We start from the raw sequence: 22,241 nt of genomic DNA, 5'->3' as shown, positions 1-22,241 counted from the left end.
CAGCGGGGGCAGGGGTCGCTTACCCTCCGCCCAACCAGCCGCCCGCGGAAGCCCCCCCTCTCATCAAGGGGGGGCACACCCGAACACGCTGTGTCCGAGCGGCCCTCCACCTTGATGATGCCTGCCATAGCGGCTACTGGGGTTCGTCTTGAATGGCTGCTGCCATGTCGCCTCCACACACCGCCATATATCCGGCAGCTGGGGCGAAACGAAGGTCGGCTGCGCTGGATGCACCGGGCCGTAAAACCCCTGTCTCAGGCGGCTTACAGGCCTCTGTGGCAGCGGTGGTGGGAGCGGTAGGCCTACGCGCTCCGCCGCCAGGGTCATCATCGCTGGGAAATCTATACGCGCAGACCTGAGAGTCGGACCTCCAGACACCGAGGCGTCCTCGTCCTCCTCCTCCAGAATCGGGGTCGTCTGGCCCCACGGAAGGGAGAACCGGAACGGCACTTCCTCCTCTCCTGAATCGCCCATCTCGACGACGTCGAGATCCGGATCCTCCACCTCCTCCTGCGGGGCCTCCGCCGACAGGGAATGCTGCCCACGATGCTCACGCGTGAGCCGAGGAAGCATCTGGCAGGCTGAGCATGCCGGCGCCGGACCCATACCGCTCACGGCGTGGTCAGGCCCCATACACAGAAAGCAGAAGGGGTGTGGATCCGCCCCCGCGATAACCTTTTTTTAAAACCATGCATACAAAAACATTAAGAGATGCAATATGCCAGATTATAGCTAATCGCTCATTTCCATCTGTGGTCCTCAGACAGTCCTCCTAATTGAGTTAACTCCATGTGTTTCTACGAGCATACATAATACCTGACGTGGAAAAGTTACTCGTGGATGGGCTACAGGGCTATTAGGAAGACAGTCGAAAGCGGTGCACTTTTGCAAGATGTTTAGACAAATTGCTTGTGTTACTGCCCTTACATGCTAAACTCTTATTGCACTTTAGTCCACGAGCATCGAGACGGGTAAAGTGTAACCACACCTCGGCGCGCGTTCTCTCCGACATCTCCTCCGTGGAGTGAAAGAAAATGTGGAACACATCATATTACACTGCAACATGTACTAAACAGAGAGGGAAACACTAAGAGACAGGGTCAGAGAGGCAGGAAGGGAGTGGAGCCTGCTGGGGACACTGGGGACAGACGGTGAGGGGGAAGAGCTACCAGGAAGGCCATTCTTAAGTATTTGAGTGAAACAGGATTGATTGGAAGAATTTTAAACAACGTAAATACAGTGGTATTATACATTACATGTCACTTGTTAGACGCTTTTATCCAAAGCGATTTACATACTCAACACTGCGGGCAATCCCCACAGGAGCAATTTGGAGTGAAGTGTCTCAGGGACACAACATGCTGACTGCAGTGGGATTTGAACCTGTGCTCCCCTGATCCGAACACCAACGCTCTAATAATCCACTGCGCCACAGCCTCCACTGGTATAATTGATACACACTCTGTACAGTAGGTGGCGGTATGCACCTTACAGTTGTTTGCAATCCTTCTTTAAATCGAGAGAAGAAGAAGAAGTGATGCACCGGAAGTGATGGTCTCGCTCTTTCTAATGGAACCAGATCGCGTCTCGTGGGTTCTCTCGGTTCTCTCGCTACATCCATGGTTCTCTCTCGGTGTTCCTGAGGAAGTGTGTGCGAACAGCCGATCCACCCATCGTCTGTGTGTCTGGATGAACCTCTGACTCTGTGCTCTTTCTTCTGAAGCCTTTACCTCGGACTCTAGAAGCTAGCTTAGCATGCTAGCTTAGCATGCTAGCTGGTAACACGCTAGCAACACAGAGTGAGAGAAACAGGAAGTGGTGATTTAGTAAACATGAGTGTTGTGCTGCTCTCGTTGGTGAAGCAGCGACTCACTGAGGCTGCTGAAGACATCTTTGTTCTGTTTGAAAGAACGATAGCAGAGTACGAGGAGGAACTGTCCCGTTCAAGACAGGAGAACGAGAGACACCGGAAACTACTGGACGCTGTTTTACAGCCTCAGCTTCAGATCCACAGAGCAGGTCTGTTCCCTCGTTCTTCACTCTCTCTAACTCTTTAGACTCTGTGTTAACTCGTTAGACTCTTAATAGCTGTCTCTGACGCTCTATTTGACTGGATGGAGGACGGTGTTGCACCTAGGGCCAAGCTGTTCCTAGTTTTTGTCTTGTTCAGTCCAACCATCGAGAAAACCCTCTCCATGTCGGCATTAGAGTGAGGGGGCACGAGCACAAGTCGAGCTATTTTAGTGAGCCTCCCAAACTGTCTCAAACCGGTCACCTTTAAAAAAAGGAACCGAGACTCTATTACTCAAATGCTTTGCTTTTGATTTCAATTGATTATGTGTATGTCATGTGGTGCCAAATATTTCTTACCTTGCACTTGATTGAGGACATACTCCTCAACATTAAAGGTGGGGGGATCTTGGGGCATGGGGATATCCATAGAAATATCCGTAGAAATGGATAAAAAATAAGTACTAATTACTGATAGAAGTTGTTAAGCACATACCAGTATCATTCGAGCCATCTGTGACAAGTGTGAAGGGATTCTCTCTCATCTTCATCACCAGTTCCTTCTTAACATGAGGTGCCACTGCTTCATTTATGAGGCACGTTGTGCTTGCGCTCTGAAAGCCCTGAGCTGTAGGGGAGTCTCTAAAACATTCTTTGTACAAGGGGCTGAAATGGTCAGCAACGGCAAAGGGAACATTGTGCTGCACCATTGCACCAGCAACCTTCACCTCTGCCCTCCTGGTCTGCAACAGAAACGACTGATTACATACTTCATAATAACCGTAAATACGTTTTCAAGGTAATGTGACCATCAATTTGAAGAGCAATGTAATTCATCAAACATTGCCGCCAGCTTTTTAGTTTTCCTGTGCTACACTGTACTGTATGTACCTTGGCCTCTTGTACACTCATGCCTCCAACAGAAGTTTCTGGCACGTAGAACTGTGCAATACTCAGGGTTCGTACGGTCGTTGAAAACCTGGAAAGGTCATGGAAATTCAAAATGCAAATTCCAGGCCCTGGAAAAGTTATGGAAAACGATGTTTATCCCAAAGTTTTGGAAAAGTCATGGAAATGTAACTAAAGTTGCGTCAAATATAATTTACATTTGATCTAATCGCCAAAATAATCTGCGGTCGCGAGCTGTTATGTGCCATCATGACGCGCATGGTGTTATTTAGCTGTGTGCTCGAGTCTTCCTGCCTGTCGGCTGAACTCTGCTGCTCCGGGATGAGGGTCAGCTACATTATCTACGGTGCGTTCGTTAACTGTGCGGAGTCACTGTGGCACAGACTGCACCGCTGGTGAACAGCTGTTAGAACGGTGTTCAGAGCAGAGCGGCAGAGCGTGATGTGAACTGAAATGTTTTTCTGTCACAATATCATTAAGGAATCGTTGAGCTAGCTAGCATACATTGTCACTATCTGCTAACGTTAGCTTTAGCCTTCGTTTTCTAATAGTTTTTTTCATAGGCTATAAACGAAGGTGGTATAAGTATTAGAGATGTCCCGATCACGTGATCGGGGATCGGAGCCGATCACGTGATTTTCAAAAAATCGGGGATCGGGATTTTTTTTTTTTTTTATATATATATTTTTTTTAATTTAATGTTACAAAACAAAAATGACCATGTTCACGTCTTAAAGTCATCCTGAGGACTTAGTTTTGGTTTAAAATTACACCATCATGTATGTGTTGCTTTCTTTGGGCTTGTTTTCATAGACCTGGTTGCTTATTTCTCTGAAATCTGGCAACAGAGTGTGCAGGGCGCACCCGGCGCAGTGTCTAATAGTAGCAGCAAGCTAACGAGAGGCTACGTTCAGCTGCTGACTCGGGAGTCGGGACAGAGAAAATGTCAGGAGTTTGGAAGTATTATAAAATTGAAAGCGAAGGCAGTGTAACAGCCAGATGCAATGTTTGCAAGGCGGAGGTTCCGCGTGGTGGAAAGAACAGAGCTACGTTCAACACGACCGATCTAATACGCCACCTGAGAAACAAACACCAACAACAACACGGCGAGTACACAGCGGCCACTCGGGTAACGGCACTGAAACAACCGACACTTTCAGAGACTTTCAAAAGGAAAGAGAAACTGCCCCAGAACAGTGAAAAGGCCAAATAACAGCCAAGATAGCTGAACTCATCGCGTTGGATGGCCAGCCGTTATCTGTTACCTTTTTTTTCTCTTAATGCATTGCATAAAGATCGGATCGGGAAAAATCGTTATCGGCAGATTGTCAAAATCAAATGATCGGAATCGGATCGGGAGCAAAAAAAGGTGATCGGGACATCCCTAATAAGTATAGATATTGTGCTAGAGTAAAAGTAGAAGTACTCAGATCTTGTACTTGAGTTAAAGTAGAAGTACTCAGGTCTTGTACTTGAGTTAATGTAGAAGTACTCAGATAAGTAGAAGTACTCAGATCTTGTACTCGAGTAGAAGTACTCAGATCTTGTACTTTAGTAGAAGTGGAAGTACTCAGATCTTGTACTTAATAAAAGTATAGTACTCAGATGTTGTACTTGAGTAAAAGTAGAAGTACTCAGGTCTTGTACTTGAGTAAAAGTAGAAGTACTCAGGTCTTGTACTTGAGTAAAAGTAGAAGTACTCTGATCTTGTACTTGAGTAAAAGTAGAAGTACCAGAGTGTAGGAATACTCTGTTACAGTAAAAGTCCTGCATTCAAAATGTTACTCAAGTAAAAGTAGAAAAGTATTCTCATCTAAATAGATTTGTGTTTTTGAAAAACACTCGTTATCGTCATGTCAGGTTTTTGGTGGATTTAATCAAGTCTTGGATTGCAGAGTATGAATGTCGTCTTGCTATTTTCAGTTGATAAATACGCGTGTAAAGTTTGTGAAGGCAGAAGGAAAGCTTCCGCGATCACCGTCTCCTCTGTTCCTCCAAGCCCCGCCCCCTCCTGAAAATAATGAGTGACAGGCTGACAGTGACCCGATAGAAACTTTATTATTCACTTAATCACTGAGATATAATGAAGCTAACTTGATCTCATACATTCATGGGATTCATGTAACAGTGAGACAGAGAATGTAAGTGTGCACCCACATGCAGTATTTTTGTTTTTATAATGCTGTTGTAAATACTCCTTGTCTGCTTTGTTCAGACTCAAGTCCTGTGTGTGATGCCTCATTCAGGACATTCAGTGTCCTTTCTTTAACAGAAGACCGTTGCTTGAAGCTGCAGCTCGACTGCAGAATTATTTGTTTTTTGTTTTTGAGGATGGAAAACGTCACACACAGATATAGGGAGGCTAGACCTACAATTGATTTATTATGGCTTATAATTTCATGTCAACACGAAGAAGAAGAAAAGATGGCTGCACTGTTCAGTGTCAATCCTGTGGAGATGGAGGTTATACATCTCCAAAATCATGTTTAGCTTAAGTCTCAGCAAAACTCACAACATTTCTGGAGCCTTGTATACACCCAGAAAACTATAAGAACATCACCAAGCAGCACTGAACCTGTCTGCTTTATGTGGCTCTAATTGCCTTTGTGAAGCAGCCTTTTCTGGCATGAATGAAATCTAAATACAGAACAAGACCGACTGATGAACATGTAAATTACTCTATTAGAGTGGACCTAAGTGGGTCCAGCATACACCTGTATGGTGACTCCATGCAGCGCCATTCATCTCACTGACTGTAAAAGAGTGAATGCACTTATTTTACACACGTGCCATAAGATGCTTGCAAGGTGGTGATTAAGGCGATGTATTTACTATGTGGGCTATAAGAAGAAGTGAAAACATTGTAATTTGCTCTTGGACATGTATGTGAATCTTCAGTGAAGTACTTACTATGTTGTCCATATTAATATGTGAGAAATTGTCGTTTTCTTGGACCTTGATGTGAAGTTAAGATTTTAGATAAGCTTTAGGTATTGCAATTTCACACAAAAGTAGCTTAATTCAACTGATGAGTGCTATGTGAATAAATGTAAGCGATGTGATGCAAGTAGCTCTTGGCCACTTTCATTTTTTCAAAGTAGCTCTCAGGTGGAGAAAGGTTGGAGACCCCTGATATATATGATATGTTTTATAATGATTGATCATGAAAGTGTTCTCAAAGCTGGTGAAGGTGCAGCTAGTCTGAAGTACTTTGTAGACTTCAGGGTAGCTGGTGGAGGTGCAGCTAGTCTGAAGTACTTTGTAGACTGCAGGGTAGCTGGTGGAGGTGCAGCTAGTCTGAAGTACTTTGTAGACTGCAGGGTAGCTGGTGGAGGTGCAGCTAGTCTGAAGTACTTTGTAGACTGCAGGGTAGCTGGTGAAGGTGCAGCTAGTCTGAAGTACTTTGTAGACTGCAGGGTAGCTGGTGAAGGTGCAGCTAGTCTGAAGTACTTTGTAGACTGCAGGGTAGCTGGTGGATTTACTCCAGGTGGAACTAAAGTCTGATTTAACACTTGATTAGATTTACCATCATTCATCCACATCTGTAGAGTAACTAAAGGTATTAAATACATGTAGTGGAGTAGAAGTACACCATGTACCTCTGAACTGTAGTGGTATAGAAGTACACCATGTACCTCTGAACTGTAGAGGAGTAGAAGTACACCATGTACCTCTGAACTGTAGTGGTATAGAAGTACACCATGTACCTCTGAACTGTAGAGGAGTAGAAGTACACCATGTACCTCTGAACTGTAGTGGAGTAGAAGTACACCATGTACCTCTGAACTGTAGTGGAGTAGAAGTACACCATGTACCTCTGAACTGTAGTGGAGTAGAAGTACACCATGTACCTCTGAACTGTAGAGGAGTAGAAGTACACCATGTACCTCTGAACTGTAGAGGAGTAGAAGTACACCATGTACCTCTGAACTGTAGAGGAGTAGAAGTACACCATGTACCTCTGAACTGTAGTGGAGTAGAAGTACACCATGTACCTCTGAACTGTAGAGGAGTAGAAGTACAAAGTAGCAAAACATTGAAATACTTAAATAAAGTACAAGTATCTCAAAATTGTACCCACGTATAGTACTTGTTGAGTTTATGAACTTAGTTACTTTACACCAGTGGCTAATACAGATAGAAAGACTCAGCCTGGCAGAGGCAGGACAACACATTTCAGAATGCTCAACAGCCAGAATTATAAACTGACTGCTACACAATTAAAATAAATGCTTTTATATATTTCTATTAGATGTGACTCTTTGGCGTTTCTGTTATTATTGACACTGCTGCTTTCAGGGGGTCAGGGGTCGGGTCCTTGCCACCTTTTTCATACCAGCCTCCCTGACTACAGTTGCTTTAGCGTGTAGAAGCTAGTAAGCCTACTATTTGATTTGTTTTAGATAGGCCCAACATGTTTCATAATGCAGACCTTATTTTCCTGTTCCATGTTCAAATAAACCATTTTCAGTGGGAATTTTTTTTGGTCATGGAAAATGAGGTAAAGGTCATTGAGAGGTCATGGAAAGGTCATTGAAAATCATTGGTGAAAAAGTGTATGAACCCTGAATACTGCTGACTGAGTTTAGAGACTGTTCTTTGGCCCGATGTCCCTTGCCTTCCACATGCCTGCTTGTGTCCCTCACGCCTTGATGAGCACAGGAGTTCTCTTGTCTGCACACTGAGCACCAGTAGAAGGAGCTGGTGGTTCCCATTGTGATGACTGGCCATCGAGTTGACCACTCCTTCTTAAAGGAACACCTACATGTGGCTGCTCCACATAATCCTCTCCTTTTCTCTGTTTCCAATGGGTTCTCCCCAGTCTCCTCTACTGCCTCCTCTACCTCCTCCACAGTCTCCTCCACAGTCTCCTCTACTGCCTCCTCTACCTCCTCCACAGTCTCCTCCACAGTCTCCTCTACTGCCTCCTCTACTGCCTCCTCTACCTCCTCCACAGTCTCCTCCACTGCCTCCTCTACTGCCTCCTCTACCTCCTCCACAGTCTCCTCCACAGTCTCCTCTACCTCCTCCACAGTCTCCTCCACAGTCTCCTCTACCTCCTCCACAGTCTCCTCCACAGTCTCCTCTACCTCCTCCACAGTCTCCTCCACAGTCTCCTCCACAGTCTCCTCTACTGCCTCCTCTACCTCCTCCACAGTCTCCTCCACAGTCTCCTCTACTGCCTCCTCTACTGCCTCCTCTACCTCCTCCACAGTCTCCTCTACTGCCTCCTCTACTGCCTCCTCTACCTCCTCCACAGTCTCCTCCACAGTCTCCTCCACAGCCTCCTCTACTGCCTCCTCTACCTCCTCCACATTCCCCTCCTCCTCTACATCCACGTCCCTCCACAGTCTCCTCCCCACAGTCCCACTCCACAGTCTCCTCCACCAGTCTCCTCTACCCCTCCTCTTACCTCCTCCACTGTTCTACTCTCCCTCTCCACTGTCTCCTCCACAGTCTCCTCCACAGTCTCCTCACATCCCTCCACAGTCTCCTCTACTGCCTCCTCTACTGCCTCCTCTACCTCCTCCACAGTCTCCTCCACAGTCTCCTCCACAGTCTCCTCTACTGCCTCCTCTACCTCCTCCACAGTCTCCTCCACAGTCTCCTCTACAGTGTCCTCTGACCTGGCCACCTTTTTAGGGAGCTGATTGTTTTGAAAGCATGAAAGAATGCTTAGTTGCCTCTTTCCTGACCTCTTTGAAAGACAAATGCAATAATTATTAATATGCTTTGTTTTCTGATAAAATATACACACACTCACGCCAGGGATGGAAATGAACACCAACCATCAGCCAAATGCTGGTAAAACATAACAGTGGCTGGTAGATTTTAAATGCATAATACAAATGTACCATTGGTTTACTACTGAATGGCTGGTAGCTTTCCCCCAGTGGCTGGTAGATGTTCATGTGTTGTGTAAATATTCAAATGTTTTGAAAAATTAATTTCCAGCCCTGGCGCGCGCACACACACCGGGAAAATAGGAGACACAGGGACAGTCCAACAAGGGAGCAAATAGCCTTGGTGCTTACTACAATAACAATGATAATAACAATAATATAATATATTAATATAATATAATATAATTATAATAAGTTAGTGTAGGCTAGTGTTGCACGGTGTACCGATACTTGAAAGGTACCGCGATGGCAGGGTATCGCGGTATCATTAGTATCGGTACTTTAAAGGTCCCATGTCATGGCCATTTCCACTGATCATAATTCCATTGTTGAGTCTACTAGAATATATTTATACCGTGCAATTTTCCAAACTCACATTGGTTTCGCATACAGCATCTCTGTGTCTTCACTCTCTGTCCTTAATGGCTCTCTGCAGCTCTTGCCCCCCCCCCCTCCCTGTGAGCCCAGTGTGCTCCGATTGGTCGGGACCAGTCGGGACGTTGTGAATCGCGCTAAGCTCCGTGGAGGTGTGATTTCCTTGTTTAGCGATACACAGCCAAACTCACCCTGAGCACACACAAAGTCACAGCCGAAGTAAAAACAATAAGTGTGGCTTGATATTGAGTAAGAAAAAGGTTGATGAACGCTGTGAGAATGGGTCTGCAGAGAGAATTTCGCCGCGATCCCAACTGTCTGTTATCAGCCTGCAGCCAGGGAGGAGAGATCAGCAGAGCTGCCTGCACTGAGTGTGTGAGGAAGTCCGTGGATTGGTCAATTTGGACCAATCAGCGGGGGCTTAACATAACGGCTCCGCGGACGTAACGTAACGGCACGGCTCCACGGATTGGTCCATTTCGTTCCGGGGACGACATGACATCATGATGTACCCGGAAGAATCAAATGGACAGTGACGTATCTCCAACGAGGCGTTTTGGGGAGGTCTTCTCTGTTTTAGAGTTTTCCTCGCTACAGGGTGCACTTTGAGGGTTTTGACTCTGCAGACCATTTACATGCATACAAACCTTCATAACACACAAGGGGACGGGTCATAACCGGAAAAGCTATTGTGCAAAATAGCCCTTATAACACGTGTTATCACTCATATCATGTAAAATATCTGTAAATGTGCATAATTATTTACTAATGCGAAATAAAATGTGACAAAAACAACTATATTACTCATGAAATATTTATTAACGAAATATTTCAGAAATTAATTTGAAACTGTATCAAATTAGGATTCATCAAAACAGCAACACACTCATTTAAACCAGACAGGTCACAACATTAAAAATGAGGCAAAGGAAACTCAGCACAGAGAACTGTCAATGCAAGGAAGCTGCATTGTCCATGGTCCTGAACTACAAATTATAAATGTAACATTTCAGCAATCAGCATTGAAACATGTGCTATTGTAAATATTTTTGCCGACTTACAAATTAGTGAGATACATGTGCCCGTCGGGGCGCGCAGAATTTTGTTATCCTTGGTGGCACTGAGGAGAGGGCCACTCGCAAGTCCTGTTCAACAGAGAGCCGTGACCTCCTGTTGTTCTTCATGTAAATCAGAGTAGAGAACGCCAACTCCAGAGATGGGGTTGTTAATAAAAAAATGTAATATATTACTTTAAAAAAAAAAAAGAAGTAATATATTACACTACTTCGTTACTATCTTCATAAAGTAACTCGTTACCTTACTCGCCAAGCACGTACGAACTGCGCATGCGTGAGTGGCAATAACTTTCCTTACCAGCAGGCGGCGGTAGTGTGTATTTGTCATTCAAAACAGGCAACAACCGGAAGACAGAGAAGAAGAACTACGTGATATAAACAAAACAACAAATGGCGTGTGCGGTAGCTCCACCTTAGCATGTGTTCTTTGCAGGAGCTTGTTGAGGTCTGACGTGGTGTTTACAGCAGTGGATAACAGCTTCTGGCCTGGACACAGTTTGCACCTCACCGTCACATTCCTGTCTATTCTTCGGATGAACTCAAAATAATGGGCATACCTCCACCCCTCGAGAGTTATCGCTGACTCAGCCATGTTTATGCAGCACTGCGCGTGGAGATGTGGACGCGCAAGTCGCGCAGATTACGTACATATATACCTACAAAGTACTGATATAGTAAATTAAAACATTATTATTTCTGTGTAGTTGTATATTGCAATAATAATGTATGGTTGTCACAAAATCCCACGGCACACCCGGACTTGCCTCACGGCACACCAGTGTGCCGCGGCACACCGTTTGGGAACCACTGCTCTAGTCTAGTCAGTCAAACTGTTAGCTAAAAGCTCCCTGGACATATATTCCATAACAGTCCAGGGAATCGGAAATCAATGATGAGATGACACTGTACTTTTTTTATTATTTATATATATATTTTTTATTATTTATGTTTTTTTTTTTTTCTGGCTTAGTTTCAACCAAAATATATATATATATATATATATGGCCATTTACAATTATTAATACTATTACTATTATTAACATTATATATATATATAATGTTAATAATAGTAATAGTATTAATAATTGTAAATGGCCATTGGTCACACCACCAGTTTATTTTACTGTAAACTTGGAGGAAGCCTGCGAGCAGAGCAGACTGCTGCTGCAGCACGCTACACACCGACCCCACCCCCCCCCCCCCCCCTCTCCCTCACACGTGCGACTAAAGATGAACAAAGCGGCAGGTAAAAAGAGTTCCTCCTCGTGGAACTACTTCGAACATACAAGTCCAAAGGAAGTTAAATGCAAGCTCTGCGAAAAGACGTTGGTTTATCACAGCTCAACCTCAACAATGCGTTGGCATTTGAGTGCGAAGCACGCCAAAGAGGTTACAGAGAAAGACGCAGCACAGCCGGCCATTACCAACTTCACTTCAAGGCCACGTCGTTGTGATGACATGCTTGTTTGTTGTTTGTATTGTTAAACATGTTCTAGTAAAGAAAACAACGGAATTCCTTTACGGAGTTTTTTTTTCTTTTTCTTTTTTTCTCGCGCGCGGGGGGGGGGGGGGGTCGAATAATCGATTTTGATCATGGTCAGTTTCTGGCAACCCTAGTGTCTCATGCCAAATGATAAATATTGTTTTTCTGACATCACTTTAACATGTTATGGGGAAATCTGCATTTTGGTATGAGGGTGCACGCTGAGAGTTAGAGGGTGCAGCGCCCCTGTTACCCAGTTTAGAGAAAACCCTGTGTGATGGAAACTTCTGAAGCAATTGGAAACAGGACTCAGAGACACGGGGAGAGCAGGAGCTTTGATGACAAACACTGACGGTTTATTTGGAGTTTCGGCCGGAGAATTCACAAGACGTGTCACGAGCCACAACGGATTCCAAACCAATTCTGAGGATCTCTACCCAGACCCATGTATTTAGCTGGTTCTGAGAGAATAATCAACATTGTGCAGAACAAGATAAAACCATAGCACCTCTATCAGCTGAGCCAACGGGCAGGAACAGGGAGACAAACCAGTGAGAGCACAGCAGCCAAGCTACAGGTGCGTGTGCTCAGTGTCGTCAGTACAAACTGATAAACTGGGTCACAGCTATGGGCCTAGGAAGATATTCCCCCAACAGTTTCTCCCTTTTTATCAATTTTGATAAACAAAACCTACCCCAATAATACATTTGTTCAAATCACTAATAAATTAGATTATTCGGAAAGGGTGTTGGCATTTTGCATATTGTGTGACACGCTACAAAAAAGTACTTGCTGTTATCAAAAACTGTTGCAAAATAATGTGGTTTAATGAAAACTGGAATGATCCACTTATTCTCCTTGGACATGCACAATAGCCGCGTTCACACCAAGTACTTTGCCGTACTTAGTTCCCAGCACTTGGATCCCCTATGGAACTAAGAGCCGATCGCGTTCACACCGGAGTACTTTTCCCTGAGGGAAGATTACACAAATGAAGCCGCTGACGTCACTTCGTCTTCTTCTGCTTTGGGTTTACTGGCAGGCCGCTTATATTAAAGTGGACCTATCATTAGGGATGCACGATATTGGTTTTTTGAAACCGATACCGATAACTTCCTGCTTCTCAAGACCGATAATAAAAAAAATTGTACGCCACTAATTATTTTAACGCGATTAACGCATGTGTATTTTTTGTCCTCGGCCGCCCCGTAGTTTCAGAGCGCATCGAGTTTAAAATACCATCTACAAGCTGATGCTGACAGCCCCGCTCCTGCCGCCCGCTTGTGGCAGACCACACTTCCACGCTCACCGGCAGGCACCGACTGGCCATCTGGAGGACCGGGAGGGTGTGTGTATGTGTGGCCCGAGCGAGAGAGAGACCTTACGTGCATTGTTGCTGTTAGCATCTGGTGCTAGCTAGCTGCGCTAACGGATATAAGGAGCGGTTTAAATGAAAACAGAGGAGCGACATTTCGCCACAACTGCGCCGAGCACTTGACTTTATGCAGGAAGCCAGACAGTGGGACATTGTACGAAAAGTCAGCACACTCAGCACGGATAGTGCGCAACAGGATTGCAGCGTCCAGGCAGCTCCGGTTCGAGCATATGCCACACACACACACACTTTGTATTGTATTATTGTCTTCGTACGCTTTTAACACACCATCGTAGCGATGGCTATGTTTCAGGTGAAGAACTCCCCTCTTCCTAAACCACTAATACCACAGTACTGGCAAAACGGGAGGAGCCGAGTGAAAAACAAGCGCCCCTCATCCCAATCCACCCACACCGCAGTATTTTTTTCTTTTTTTTTACCCAAAAAATATATTGTATATTATCGGGGCTATTAATACTGGTATCGGGTTTATCGGGATGACGTCATAATTCCTAATATCGGGCCGATAATTATCGTGCATCCCTACCTATCATGCTATATATGAACAATATATTGCAGGGCCATACATATATATATATATATATATATATATTTTTTTTTTTTTTCAAAATACCAAACAGATCATGCATGATTTTAGCCATGCCTCATTTCGCTCCATTTGCTCTTTTCCAGCCCTGATTTTGCAGGGCCTGATTCTGTGACATAGCTTTAATGCAAATGAGCTGTTGGGCTGTCAGAAGAGGGGGGGGGGGGGGGGGGAAGAGATCTCCGTCCTCAGTGTTTTATTCTTATATTATTATATAGTCATTATTCATTTGTTATAAAGCTCAATAAATAACAAAAAAGACCATTGACCGGCACTTTTCTAATTTTGTCCGGAAGATTTAAACTTTAAGGGACATGTTGACCGGCGAAAAAAAAACTAACAAACTCTGCCGCAAGGTCCCCTCGTCCCTTGGAAGAGGCGGACAGGTGGGTGTTTGTCATCTGCTGGTGGACTACCGGAGAGAATTACAGCGCTGGCCTCGACGGGGAGGGATTGCATTGAATTACAGGAGCAAACGCTTGCCTCGGGGAGGGAGAAAAAGAGCCAAATCTGTATCAGATCCGTTGCAGCCCCGTTTTTAGAGATTTGGGTATAGAGGGAAAGAGAGGGTTGTGTTTTCTGACACTTGGTGAGCTCCCTGACACACCGGGGACACATATTCATGTACAGAAGTGCATTTTGCATGATAGGTCCCCTTTTAAAACAAAATGCATTACTATACATTTTTCAAGGCTCCTACACAGTCAATCACAATCCTAAAAACTGATCTTCCATCAGTGTGTGTTGGAGTAGGGCTGCACAATATATCGTGTTGTGACGATAATCGTGACGATAATCGTGATATGCACATGCACGATATTCACATCGCGTGGACGCACGTTTTAAACATTGACACTGACATTTACATAAATGGTTACAGTGTATATCGTACTGACCGGCCTAAAAAAGGTGGTGGCGTTGCCATTTATGTGAAAAATAAGTTTTGTGTAACTAATATGGTTTCCAAATCTGTTGGTAAACAGCTAGAATTTGTAGCCGTGAATATTGAGGTAACAAAGGGTCAACAGGTCATGGTGGTGGGCTGCTTACAGGGCCCCCTCGGCTGACAAGGACTCTCTATCGTCTTTGGAAAAACTGTTATCACAACTTTCCTACAAGGAAATAGTGCTGCTTGGTGATTTTAATTGAGACTGGTTAACTTCTGTGTCAGAGGATTTTAAAAACCTGTGTACCTCTTTGAATTTTACCCAGATTATAGACAGTCCTACTCTCCCAAATATTAAGTCCCCAAATAAATCCTCCTTAATTGATCTAATTTTAACAAATGTTCCACATAAATACTCATCTGTGGGAGTATTTGCTAATGATGTGAGTGACCACTGTGTTGTGGCCACAATTAGGGACACTAAGGTCCAAAAGGTTAAACCACGTGTCATCACAAAGAGAGACAAAAAACACTTTGTGGAGCAGGGTTTTTTACATGATCTGTTTGATTTTGATTGGGGTAAAATCAATCTGTGTGCTGATATAGAAACTGCATGGTCTTATTTTTATCTTGGTTTTATGAAAATTATAGATAGACATGCACCTCTGCGTACATTTTAGGGCTATATTCGACTATTCGGGTTTTAATTTCATTATTCGGATATTCGTTTTTTTATTTATTTTCAATTCAAATATTTTCCTAAATGTATGCTATCAATAAAGGCGAATTTCCATATTCTTATACTATATTTATACTTTTGAATTGCACTGTTAAAATGCGGAAATATATACAATCTCAGCCTGTGCTCCTGACATCGCGTTCACTCACAGTCACGAACGCAAACGGCACGCTTCACCTCGTTTCACACACCTGAACACAAAATGCCGAAGACTTCAGCTGTGTGGGACCATTTTAAATTGGACGATGGTAAGAAGAAGGCAGTGTGCCAAATATGCGACAAGAAACTGGCCTACCACGGTGGCACAACAACTCTGAAAAGTCACCGGATGCTGTAAGTACTAGCCTCGCTTAGCCTAGCTGTTGTCAAGTTGCCATGATGAAGCTGCTTTATCCGCCGTTTAAACGGTAACGTTACACATGATAAAATCGTGCACTTTCTTTGCTTGGAAAATAGTTGCAAGCAAGCAACCGAATTGTTTTTTATATTAGTTTTTCAATTTGATCCGAATAGTGAAAATAATAGGAGCAATGTGGGAACATCTGGGACTAAGGCAATTATTGGCATACAGTTCGTTCATTTATTTTTCGTTCTTCATTTATTTAAATACTGTTTACTGTATCGGTAACAAGTATTACGCTGTTAGGCCTACTGTTACGGCTATGTTATTAAAAGCATTGTTGTTATAGCATAAATATGTGTTTTGTATCTTCAGGTTGTAAAATGTAATTTGGAACCAGATTTGGTCCCCAGGCGCTGCACTGCGGCTCGGTTAAATGCAGAGGACACATTTAGTTTTAATGTATGCGAGTACTGAGACAATAAATAAATATAAATCGTAATAGTATGCTCTTTCTGCATTTCTGCTTAACAGCATGTTGTCAGGTGTCTCGGAGCGTGTTATGACATTTTTTTGTAAAAATAATAATAATAATTTAAAAAAAAATCTTTCCACACCGAATATTCTCTGCTGATTACTACCGGATATCCGGAGCCCGAAAAATGGTATTCGGGACAGCCCTAGTAAATTTAGAGTGAAGGGACGAAACAATCCCTGGTTTTCTGCTAAGCTGTCCAGTCTACTTCATGAGAGAAATCATTCTTGGGCTAAGGCTAGGAAATCAGGCTCAGAGGTAGAATGGCTACGTTTTAGGCAGCTAATAAATAGCTTCACATCTCAAGTAAAAAGTGCTAAATCAAAGTACTATTTGTCAGTTACCACAGAAAACCTGAATAATCCTAGGAAATTTTGGAAAGCCATAAAATCGATTTCCACTGGTGATATCCCAAATGAGCTACCTCCGTGCCTCACCACAGCATCTGGCTCTATATCAGACAGGGCTATTATGCTAAATTGCTTTAATAAGCATTTTGTGTCTTGTGGCTCTCCGTTTGATTCTGTCACTGACTGTACTTCTGCTTCTGTGAACGCTCCAATCCTTGACTCTGAACAATGTGATCTGAATAACCCTTTCAGTTTTACTCCTTTAACTATTGGTATTGTTCATGAAGCTTTATCCAAGTTAGATCCTAGGAAACCGGCTGGCCCGGACAACTTAGAACCTTTCTTTTTAAAGATAGCTGCATATGTTATTGCTCCACCTCTTACTTCTCTTTTTAACCTCTCCCTCAGCACAAATACAATTCCAAAAGTATGGAAGTCTGCTTATGTCTTGCCTTTACTGAAAGGAGGGGAGGCAACTATTTTAAATAACTATAGGCCAATCTCTAAATGGTCAGTTCTGGCTAAGGTGCTCGAACGACTAGTGAGTGAACAAGTAAAGGAGTTTTTATGTATAAATGATATCCTGTCTAAACATCAGTCAGGATTCAGAAAGAAACACAGCATCATCACTGCCACAATGAAAGTGGTAAATGACATTACTAGTATTTTAGATAATAAGCAGAGTTGTGCAGCTCTGTTTATTGACCTTTCCAAAGCGTTTGACACCGTTGATCATCACATTTTAAAGCAGAGGCTACTCAGTATAGGCATGTCCAGCCATGCAGTGGGTGGTTTGTGAACTACCTCTCTGAAAGGTCCCAATGTGTTCATTTTGATGGGCTGTCTTCTGAGTGGTTAAACATTTATAATGGTGAACCACAAGGTTCTGTTTTAGGACCACTTTTATTCTCCATATATATTAACAGCGTAGGTGATAATGTGGATGAAACTACTTTACATTTTTATGCGGATGATACTGTGATGTATTGTGCAGGTCCCTCCATTAAAGAGGCTGGTGTTAAATTACAGGCTGTTTTTAACACTATTCAGACTCAGCTCTCTGAACTAAAGCTTCTTTTAAATGTGGATAAAACCAAGGTAATGCTCTTTTCTAAAGCTAAAAAGACACCAGAGCCTGTTTTAGATATTGTAACTACGCAAGGAACAAAACTTGAAGTTGTTGCCTGTTACAAATACCTTGGTATCTGGCTTGATGATTGTCTCTCTTTTAAACTTCATGTCAATAACCTGCTTACAAAACTGAGGGTTAGGCTTGGGTTCTTTTTCAGAAACAAGTCCTGTTTCTCGCTTGAGGCCAGGAAAAGGCTAGTCACTGTGACCTTTTTACCTGTGCTGGACTATGGTGATTTGTTGTATTTGAATGCACCTGCCAATTACCTGAGCAAATTGGATGCTGCGTATCACAGTGCTCTGAGATTTGTCACAAATTGTAAAGCGCTTACACATCACTGTACACTGAATACCAAGGCAGGTTTGCCATCACTCTCTGTACGGAGGCTCAGTCACTGGTACACTTTTATTTATAAAGCTATGTTGGGCAAACTCCTGTATTACATCTGTTCTCTGGTAAAGCAGAAAGTTGCGGGCAGCTATTTTCTGAGATCGCAGGATGTGGTCTTGTTAGATGTGCCAAGAGTGAGGACTGTCTTAGGTAAGACGGCTTTTATGTGCGCAGCTCCACTTGCGTGGAACAGCCTACAGTGCAAATTGAAATTGAGCAATTTTATTTCTCTGAATGTTTTTAAGGCACGTCTGCACGAGATGCTTTCTGACACTATGGGTGTTTGTAAGTGTTGGTGAATATATAAATATGATGTCCTCTATTGTTTGTTTTTATGTTATTTTTATGTTTCATGTGGAACTAAATTGATGCAGGTCTCCCTTGTAAAAGAGATCCTTGATCTCAAGGGACCTATCTGTCTAAATAAAGGTAAAAAAAAAAAAAGTAGGGAAATTAGCTCAAACACGTCATGTTACAATCATTTTGCTGCTTGCTACAAAAGGAAAACTTGCGCAGCTCTCATGTCAGGGGTACTTGAGTGAGTGACAGCAAACCAGCAATCACAATCAAATCTCCAAAGCAAACGCACCCGGTGATTAAAGGTAGAAACACTGAATAAAGTAGTTTCATATGTTTCTCCAGGGCAGTTCGGCACTGCTAACCGAGCTAGCTCTGCTTGTTGCTCTGATCAATTAAGATCCAGACATCCGTGACTAAAATCCTTCATCCGGTTAAATATAGTTAGGAAAATACCAAATGTATAGCATTAAAGTTCAAGAAAGGATGGTTTCCGGGGGAAAAAACTGTATTTTCTTCAATTCCTGTATGTTTTCATATCGCAGGGGGGGAAATCTCAATGTCAGTTTTTTCCAATATCGTGCAGCCCTAGTTTGGAGCATCTTTTTCCAAAGGTATAACAAATAAAGGGGACCTATCATGCAAAATGCACTTTTGTACGTCTTTTATACATGAATGTGTCCCCGGTGTGTCAGGGAACTCACCAAGTGTCAGAAAACACAACCCTCTCTCTTTTCCTGCATACCCAAATCTCTAAAAACAGATCTGATACAGATTTGAAAATTCTCTGACGTCAGGAACGAGGAGCTCCGCTTATATGGGCAACTCTCCACCTATCAGGAGGAGACAGCCAGTTGCCGGTTGGCGTAGTTTTGGCACAATTCCGTTGTACAGACCGACGTTAACAGCAGCCCTGTCTGTGCACACGGAGACCGACTCTGTCGTCCGGTGATCTAACCGCCTTCTGGAAAAGCTTCACAAGTACGTCGGTACGCAAATGCTCTTTGTGACACAAGTGTGACGCATTTCAGATTACGCACATAACCTGCGTACCAGTTATGTGTTACCTGTACTACAGCAAAAGTATTCTCCGTCGGGACTTCCTGCAACAACACCACGCCGTTATCAAAGATGTTCTATTGAGAAGTCGATCACTACGTGACAAAAGTTTTCAAAACCCTGGCTACTGAAATCAATCTTACCAACTGCTGCAGACTTTATGTTGCTTACTTTAACATCATGTCTCATGGTGGGGCTAAGCCATTTCTTGGTGGGTGTAGCCAACCCAGCCATACCCTGGCGCTGCCATTGGTGGCACGTATGGTGCGGGCCATTCTGCACATGCGTTAAATACGTTACATATTTTAACGCAATTAATTAAAAAATAATAAAAATAATAATTACCGCCGTTAACGCGATAATTTTGACAGCACTAATTTTAACACATTTAAGGAATCGAAATCTTAACTTTGCATAAAGCCAGGTTCAAAATTCTTGTTTCATTTTGTAGTTATATTAGTATCTAAGGCTTTTACAGAAAATAATTCACTTTGTGTGATGAATCTATGTGATGTATACATTTAAACTTTATAAATTGAATTACTGATATAAACTCACTTTTCCATGTTATTTAATTTATTGAGATGTACCTGTATGAGTCCAAGTACAGGTTTAGCGAGGCGGAGAGAGATGCTAAACGACTACTCTGAGAAACTCCAACACCAGTTCTCAGCTAACGACTCTGGAGACAGGTCACAAACTATGAGGCTACGGCCTCACACTCCGTGAATGGCCGACCGATCTGGAAAAGCATTTAAAATAAGGAATGGATAAGGGCTGCAAAGTTAAAGAAGTGTTAATCGTGGTTATATTTTAAATTCTAATACTCTACAGTTTTCTCTGAATATGTGTTTCCTGTTTCCTGCAGAAGTCCAGCAGCTGGTGGTGGTTAAAGAAGAGGTTCCCCCTGAGCAGCAGGAGTCCAGTCTGGACCAGGAGGACCCAGAGCCCCCCCTACACATTAAAGAGGAACAGGAGGAACTCTGGATCAGTCAAGAGGGAGAGCAGCTTCAAGGGCTGGAGGAGGCTGATATCACCAAGTCCACATTCACTCCTGTCCCTGTGAAGAGTGAAGATGATGAAGAGAAACCTCTGTTCACTCAACTTCATCAAAGACAAACTGAACACCTGGAAACGGAAGCTGATGGAGAGGACTGTGGAGGACCAGAACCAGCCAGGAACTCAGATCCAGAGAGACATTTACAACCAGAGACAGCGGACAACCCTGGAGACTCTTCTGAACCCGACACTGAAAACTCTTCTGAACCTGACACTGAAGACAGTGCTGATTTGAAGGAGACCAGAGAACCAGGTTCAAACTCTCAGAAAAATAAACAAAACCCTGTCAGTGATTCAAGACGTAGTGCAGGAGAGAATACATTTAGCTGCTCTTTGTGTGAGAAAACATTTACACAAAGAGGAAATTTAAATCGGCACACGAGAACCCACACAGGAGAGAAACCATTTATCTGCACAATTTGTAACAAACCTTTTGCACAGGGAGGAGATTTAAAGAAACACATGAAAGTCCACACAGGAGAAAAACCATTCAGCTGCTCAATTTGTAAGAAATATTTTGCACATGGAGGAAATTTAAAGAAACACATGATAATCCACACAGGAGAGAAATCATTTATCTGCCCAGTATGCAAGAAATATTTTGTACAGAGAGGAAATTTAAAGAAACACATGAAAATCCACACAGGAGAGAAACCATTCATCTGCACAATTTGTAAGAAACATTTTGCACATAGAGGAGATTTAAAGAAACACATGAGAGTCCACACAAGAGAGAAACCATTCAGTTGCTCAGTCTGTGAGAAATCTTTTGCACACAGAACAGATTTAAAGAAACACATGAGAATACACACAGGAGAGAAACCATTCAGCTGCAGTGTTTGTGACAAAAGATTCACCTGGAGTCATCAGTTCAAAATCCATAAGTGTGTTGGTCGTCAGTCCCCACAGCTTCATCAAACTCAAACTGAGGAGAACAGAGAGGCAGAGCCTCCAGCCAGCAGCTCAGCTGAACACATGGAAACATAAGCTGATGGTGAGGACTGTAGAGGACCAGAACCAGCCAGGAACTCAGATCCAGAGAGACATTTTCAACCAGATACTGAGGACAACCCTGGAGACACTTCTGAGACTGAAGACAGTGATTATTATTAGGTTTAGACTCTTTGAGTTAGTCCCAGTAAGTGTGTATAACGTGATACCTGCTCTGAGTGTGATAAAACATCATTGCTCTAAGTCGAGTCTGAATGTGCATTAAAACAAATATTAAGCACAGAAACAAGTCCATTGTGCTCTAATTAGACCCTCCAGAAAAACGCGATTCTGCGAACGCAGAATTTACCGCATAATCAGCTAAATGGCCCAGATTTTTAAAAGTCCGCATATTTATCAAAAGGGCGCACAATCCAGGGTTTGTACGGGTGCTTGAAATCCTTAAATGCTTGAAATTTGACATGGTGTTTTCAAGGTTAGGAAAGTGCTTGAATTTTGGGAATGGTGCTTGAAATTGAGATAAAGTGCTTGAAAATGTAAATGCTTTACATTTACAATAAATTGCTGTCTGACTGAATAGTTCGCTTTTTAGATTTAAAGAAAAGAATTGCTTCGCTTCTACATAATACAGCTCCGCGCGCGACTTGCAAGTGTTTTTTTTTTTTCTGAACTGGTCATTCTAATGAGTGATATAGAGATGACAGTATGCCAGGAGGTTGCTGTTTTAACGACCGTTGACTATCCGAAGAAAAATACAAGCCATGG

General features: G+C 43.1%; 1 protein-coding gene across 1 annotated transcript; it reads left to right on the top strand.

The window, feature by feature from the left end:
• The first annotated feature begins 1,532 nt into the window (after nt 1-1,532).
• On the top strand, nt 1,533-22,053 carry LOC117442942 (zinc finger and BTB domain-containing protein 49-like). The gene is made up of 2 exons (XM_034078903.2): nt 1,533-2,019; nt 20,335-22,053. Exons 1-2 carry the CDS (start codon nt 1,833-1,835, stop codon nt 21,510-21,512), a joined length of 1,365 nt encoding a protein of 454 aa, XP_033934794.1. The 5' UTR covers nt 1,533-1,832; the 3' UTR covers nt 21,513-22,053.
• Nucleotides 22,054-22,241: the final 188 nt, after the last annotated feature.

This window comes from Pseudochaenichthys georgianus, unplaced genomic scaffold, assembly GCF_902827115.2.
Source record: "Pseudochaenichthys georgianus unplaced genomic scaffold, fPseGeo1.2 scaffold_508_arrow_ctg1, whole genome shotgun sequence".
In the NCBI taxonomy this organism is placed as follows: domain Eukaryota; kingdom Metazoa; phylum Chordata; class Actinopteri; order Perciformes; family Channichthyidae; genus Pseudochaenichthys; species Pseudochaenichthys georgianus.
Note: the sequence above shows the minus strand (reverse complement) of the source record. Positions and strands in the feature narration are given on the sequence as shown.

Bases quoted from the DNA above. Each gene is read 5' to 3' on its own strand.
- LOC117442942 (XM_034078903.2), top strand. From the start codon at position 1,833: ATGAGTGTTGTGCTGCTCTCGTTGGTGAAGCAGCGACTCACTGAGGCT. The intron at 2,020-20,334 runs GTCTGTTCCCTC...TGTTTCCTGCAG, and splicing joins GCTTCAGATCCACAGAGCAG to AAGTCCAGCAGCTGGTGGTG.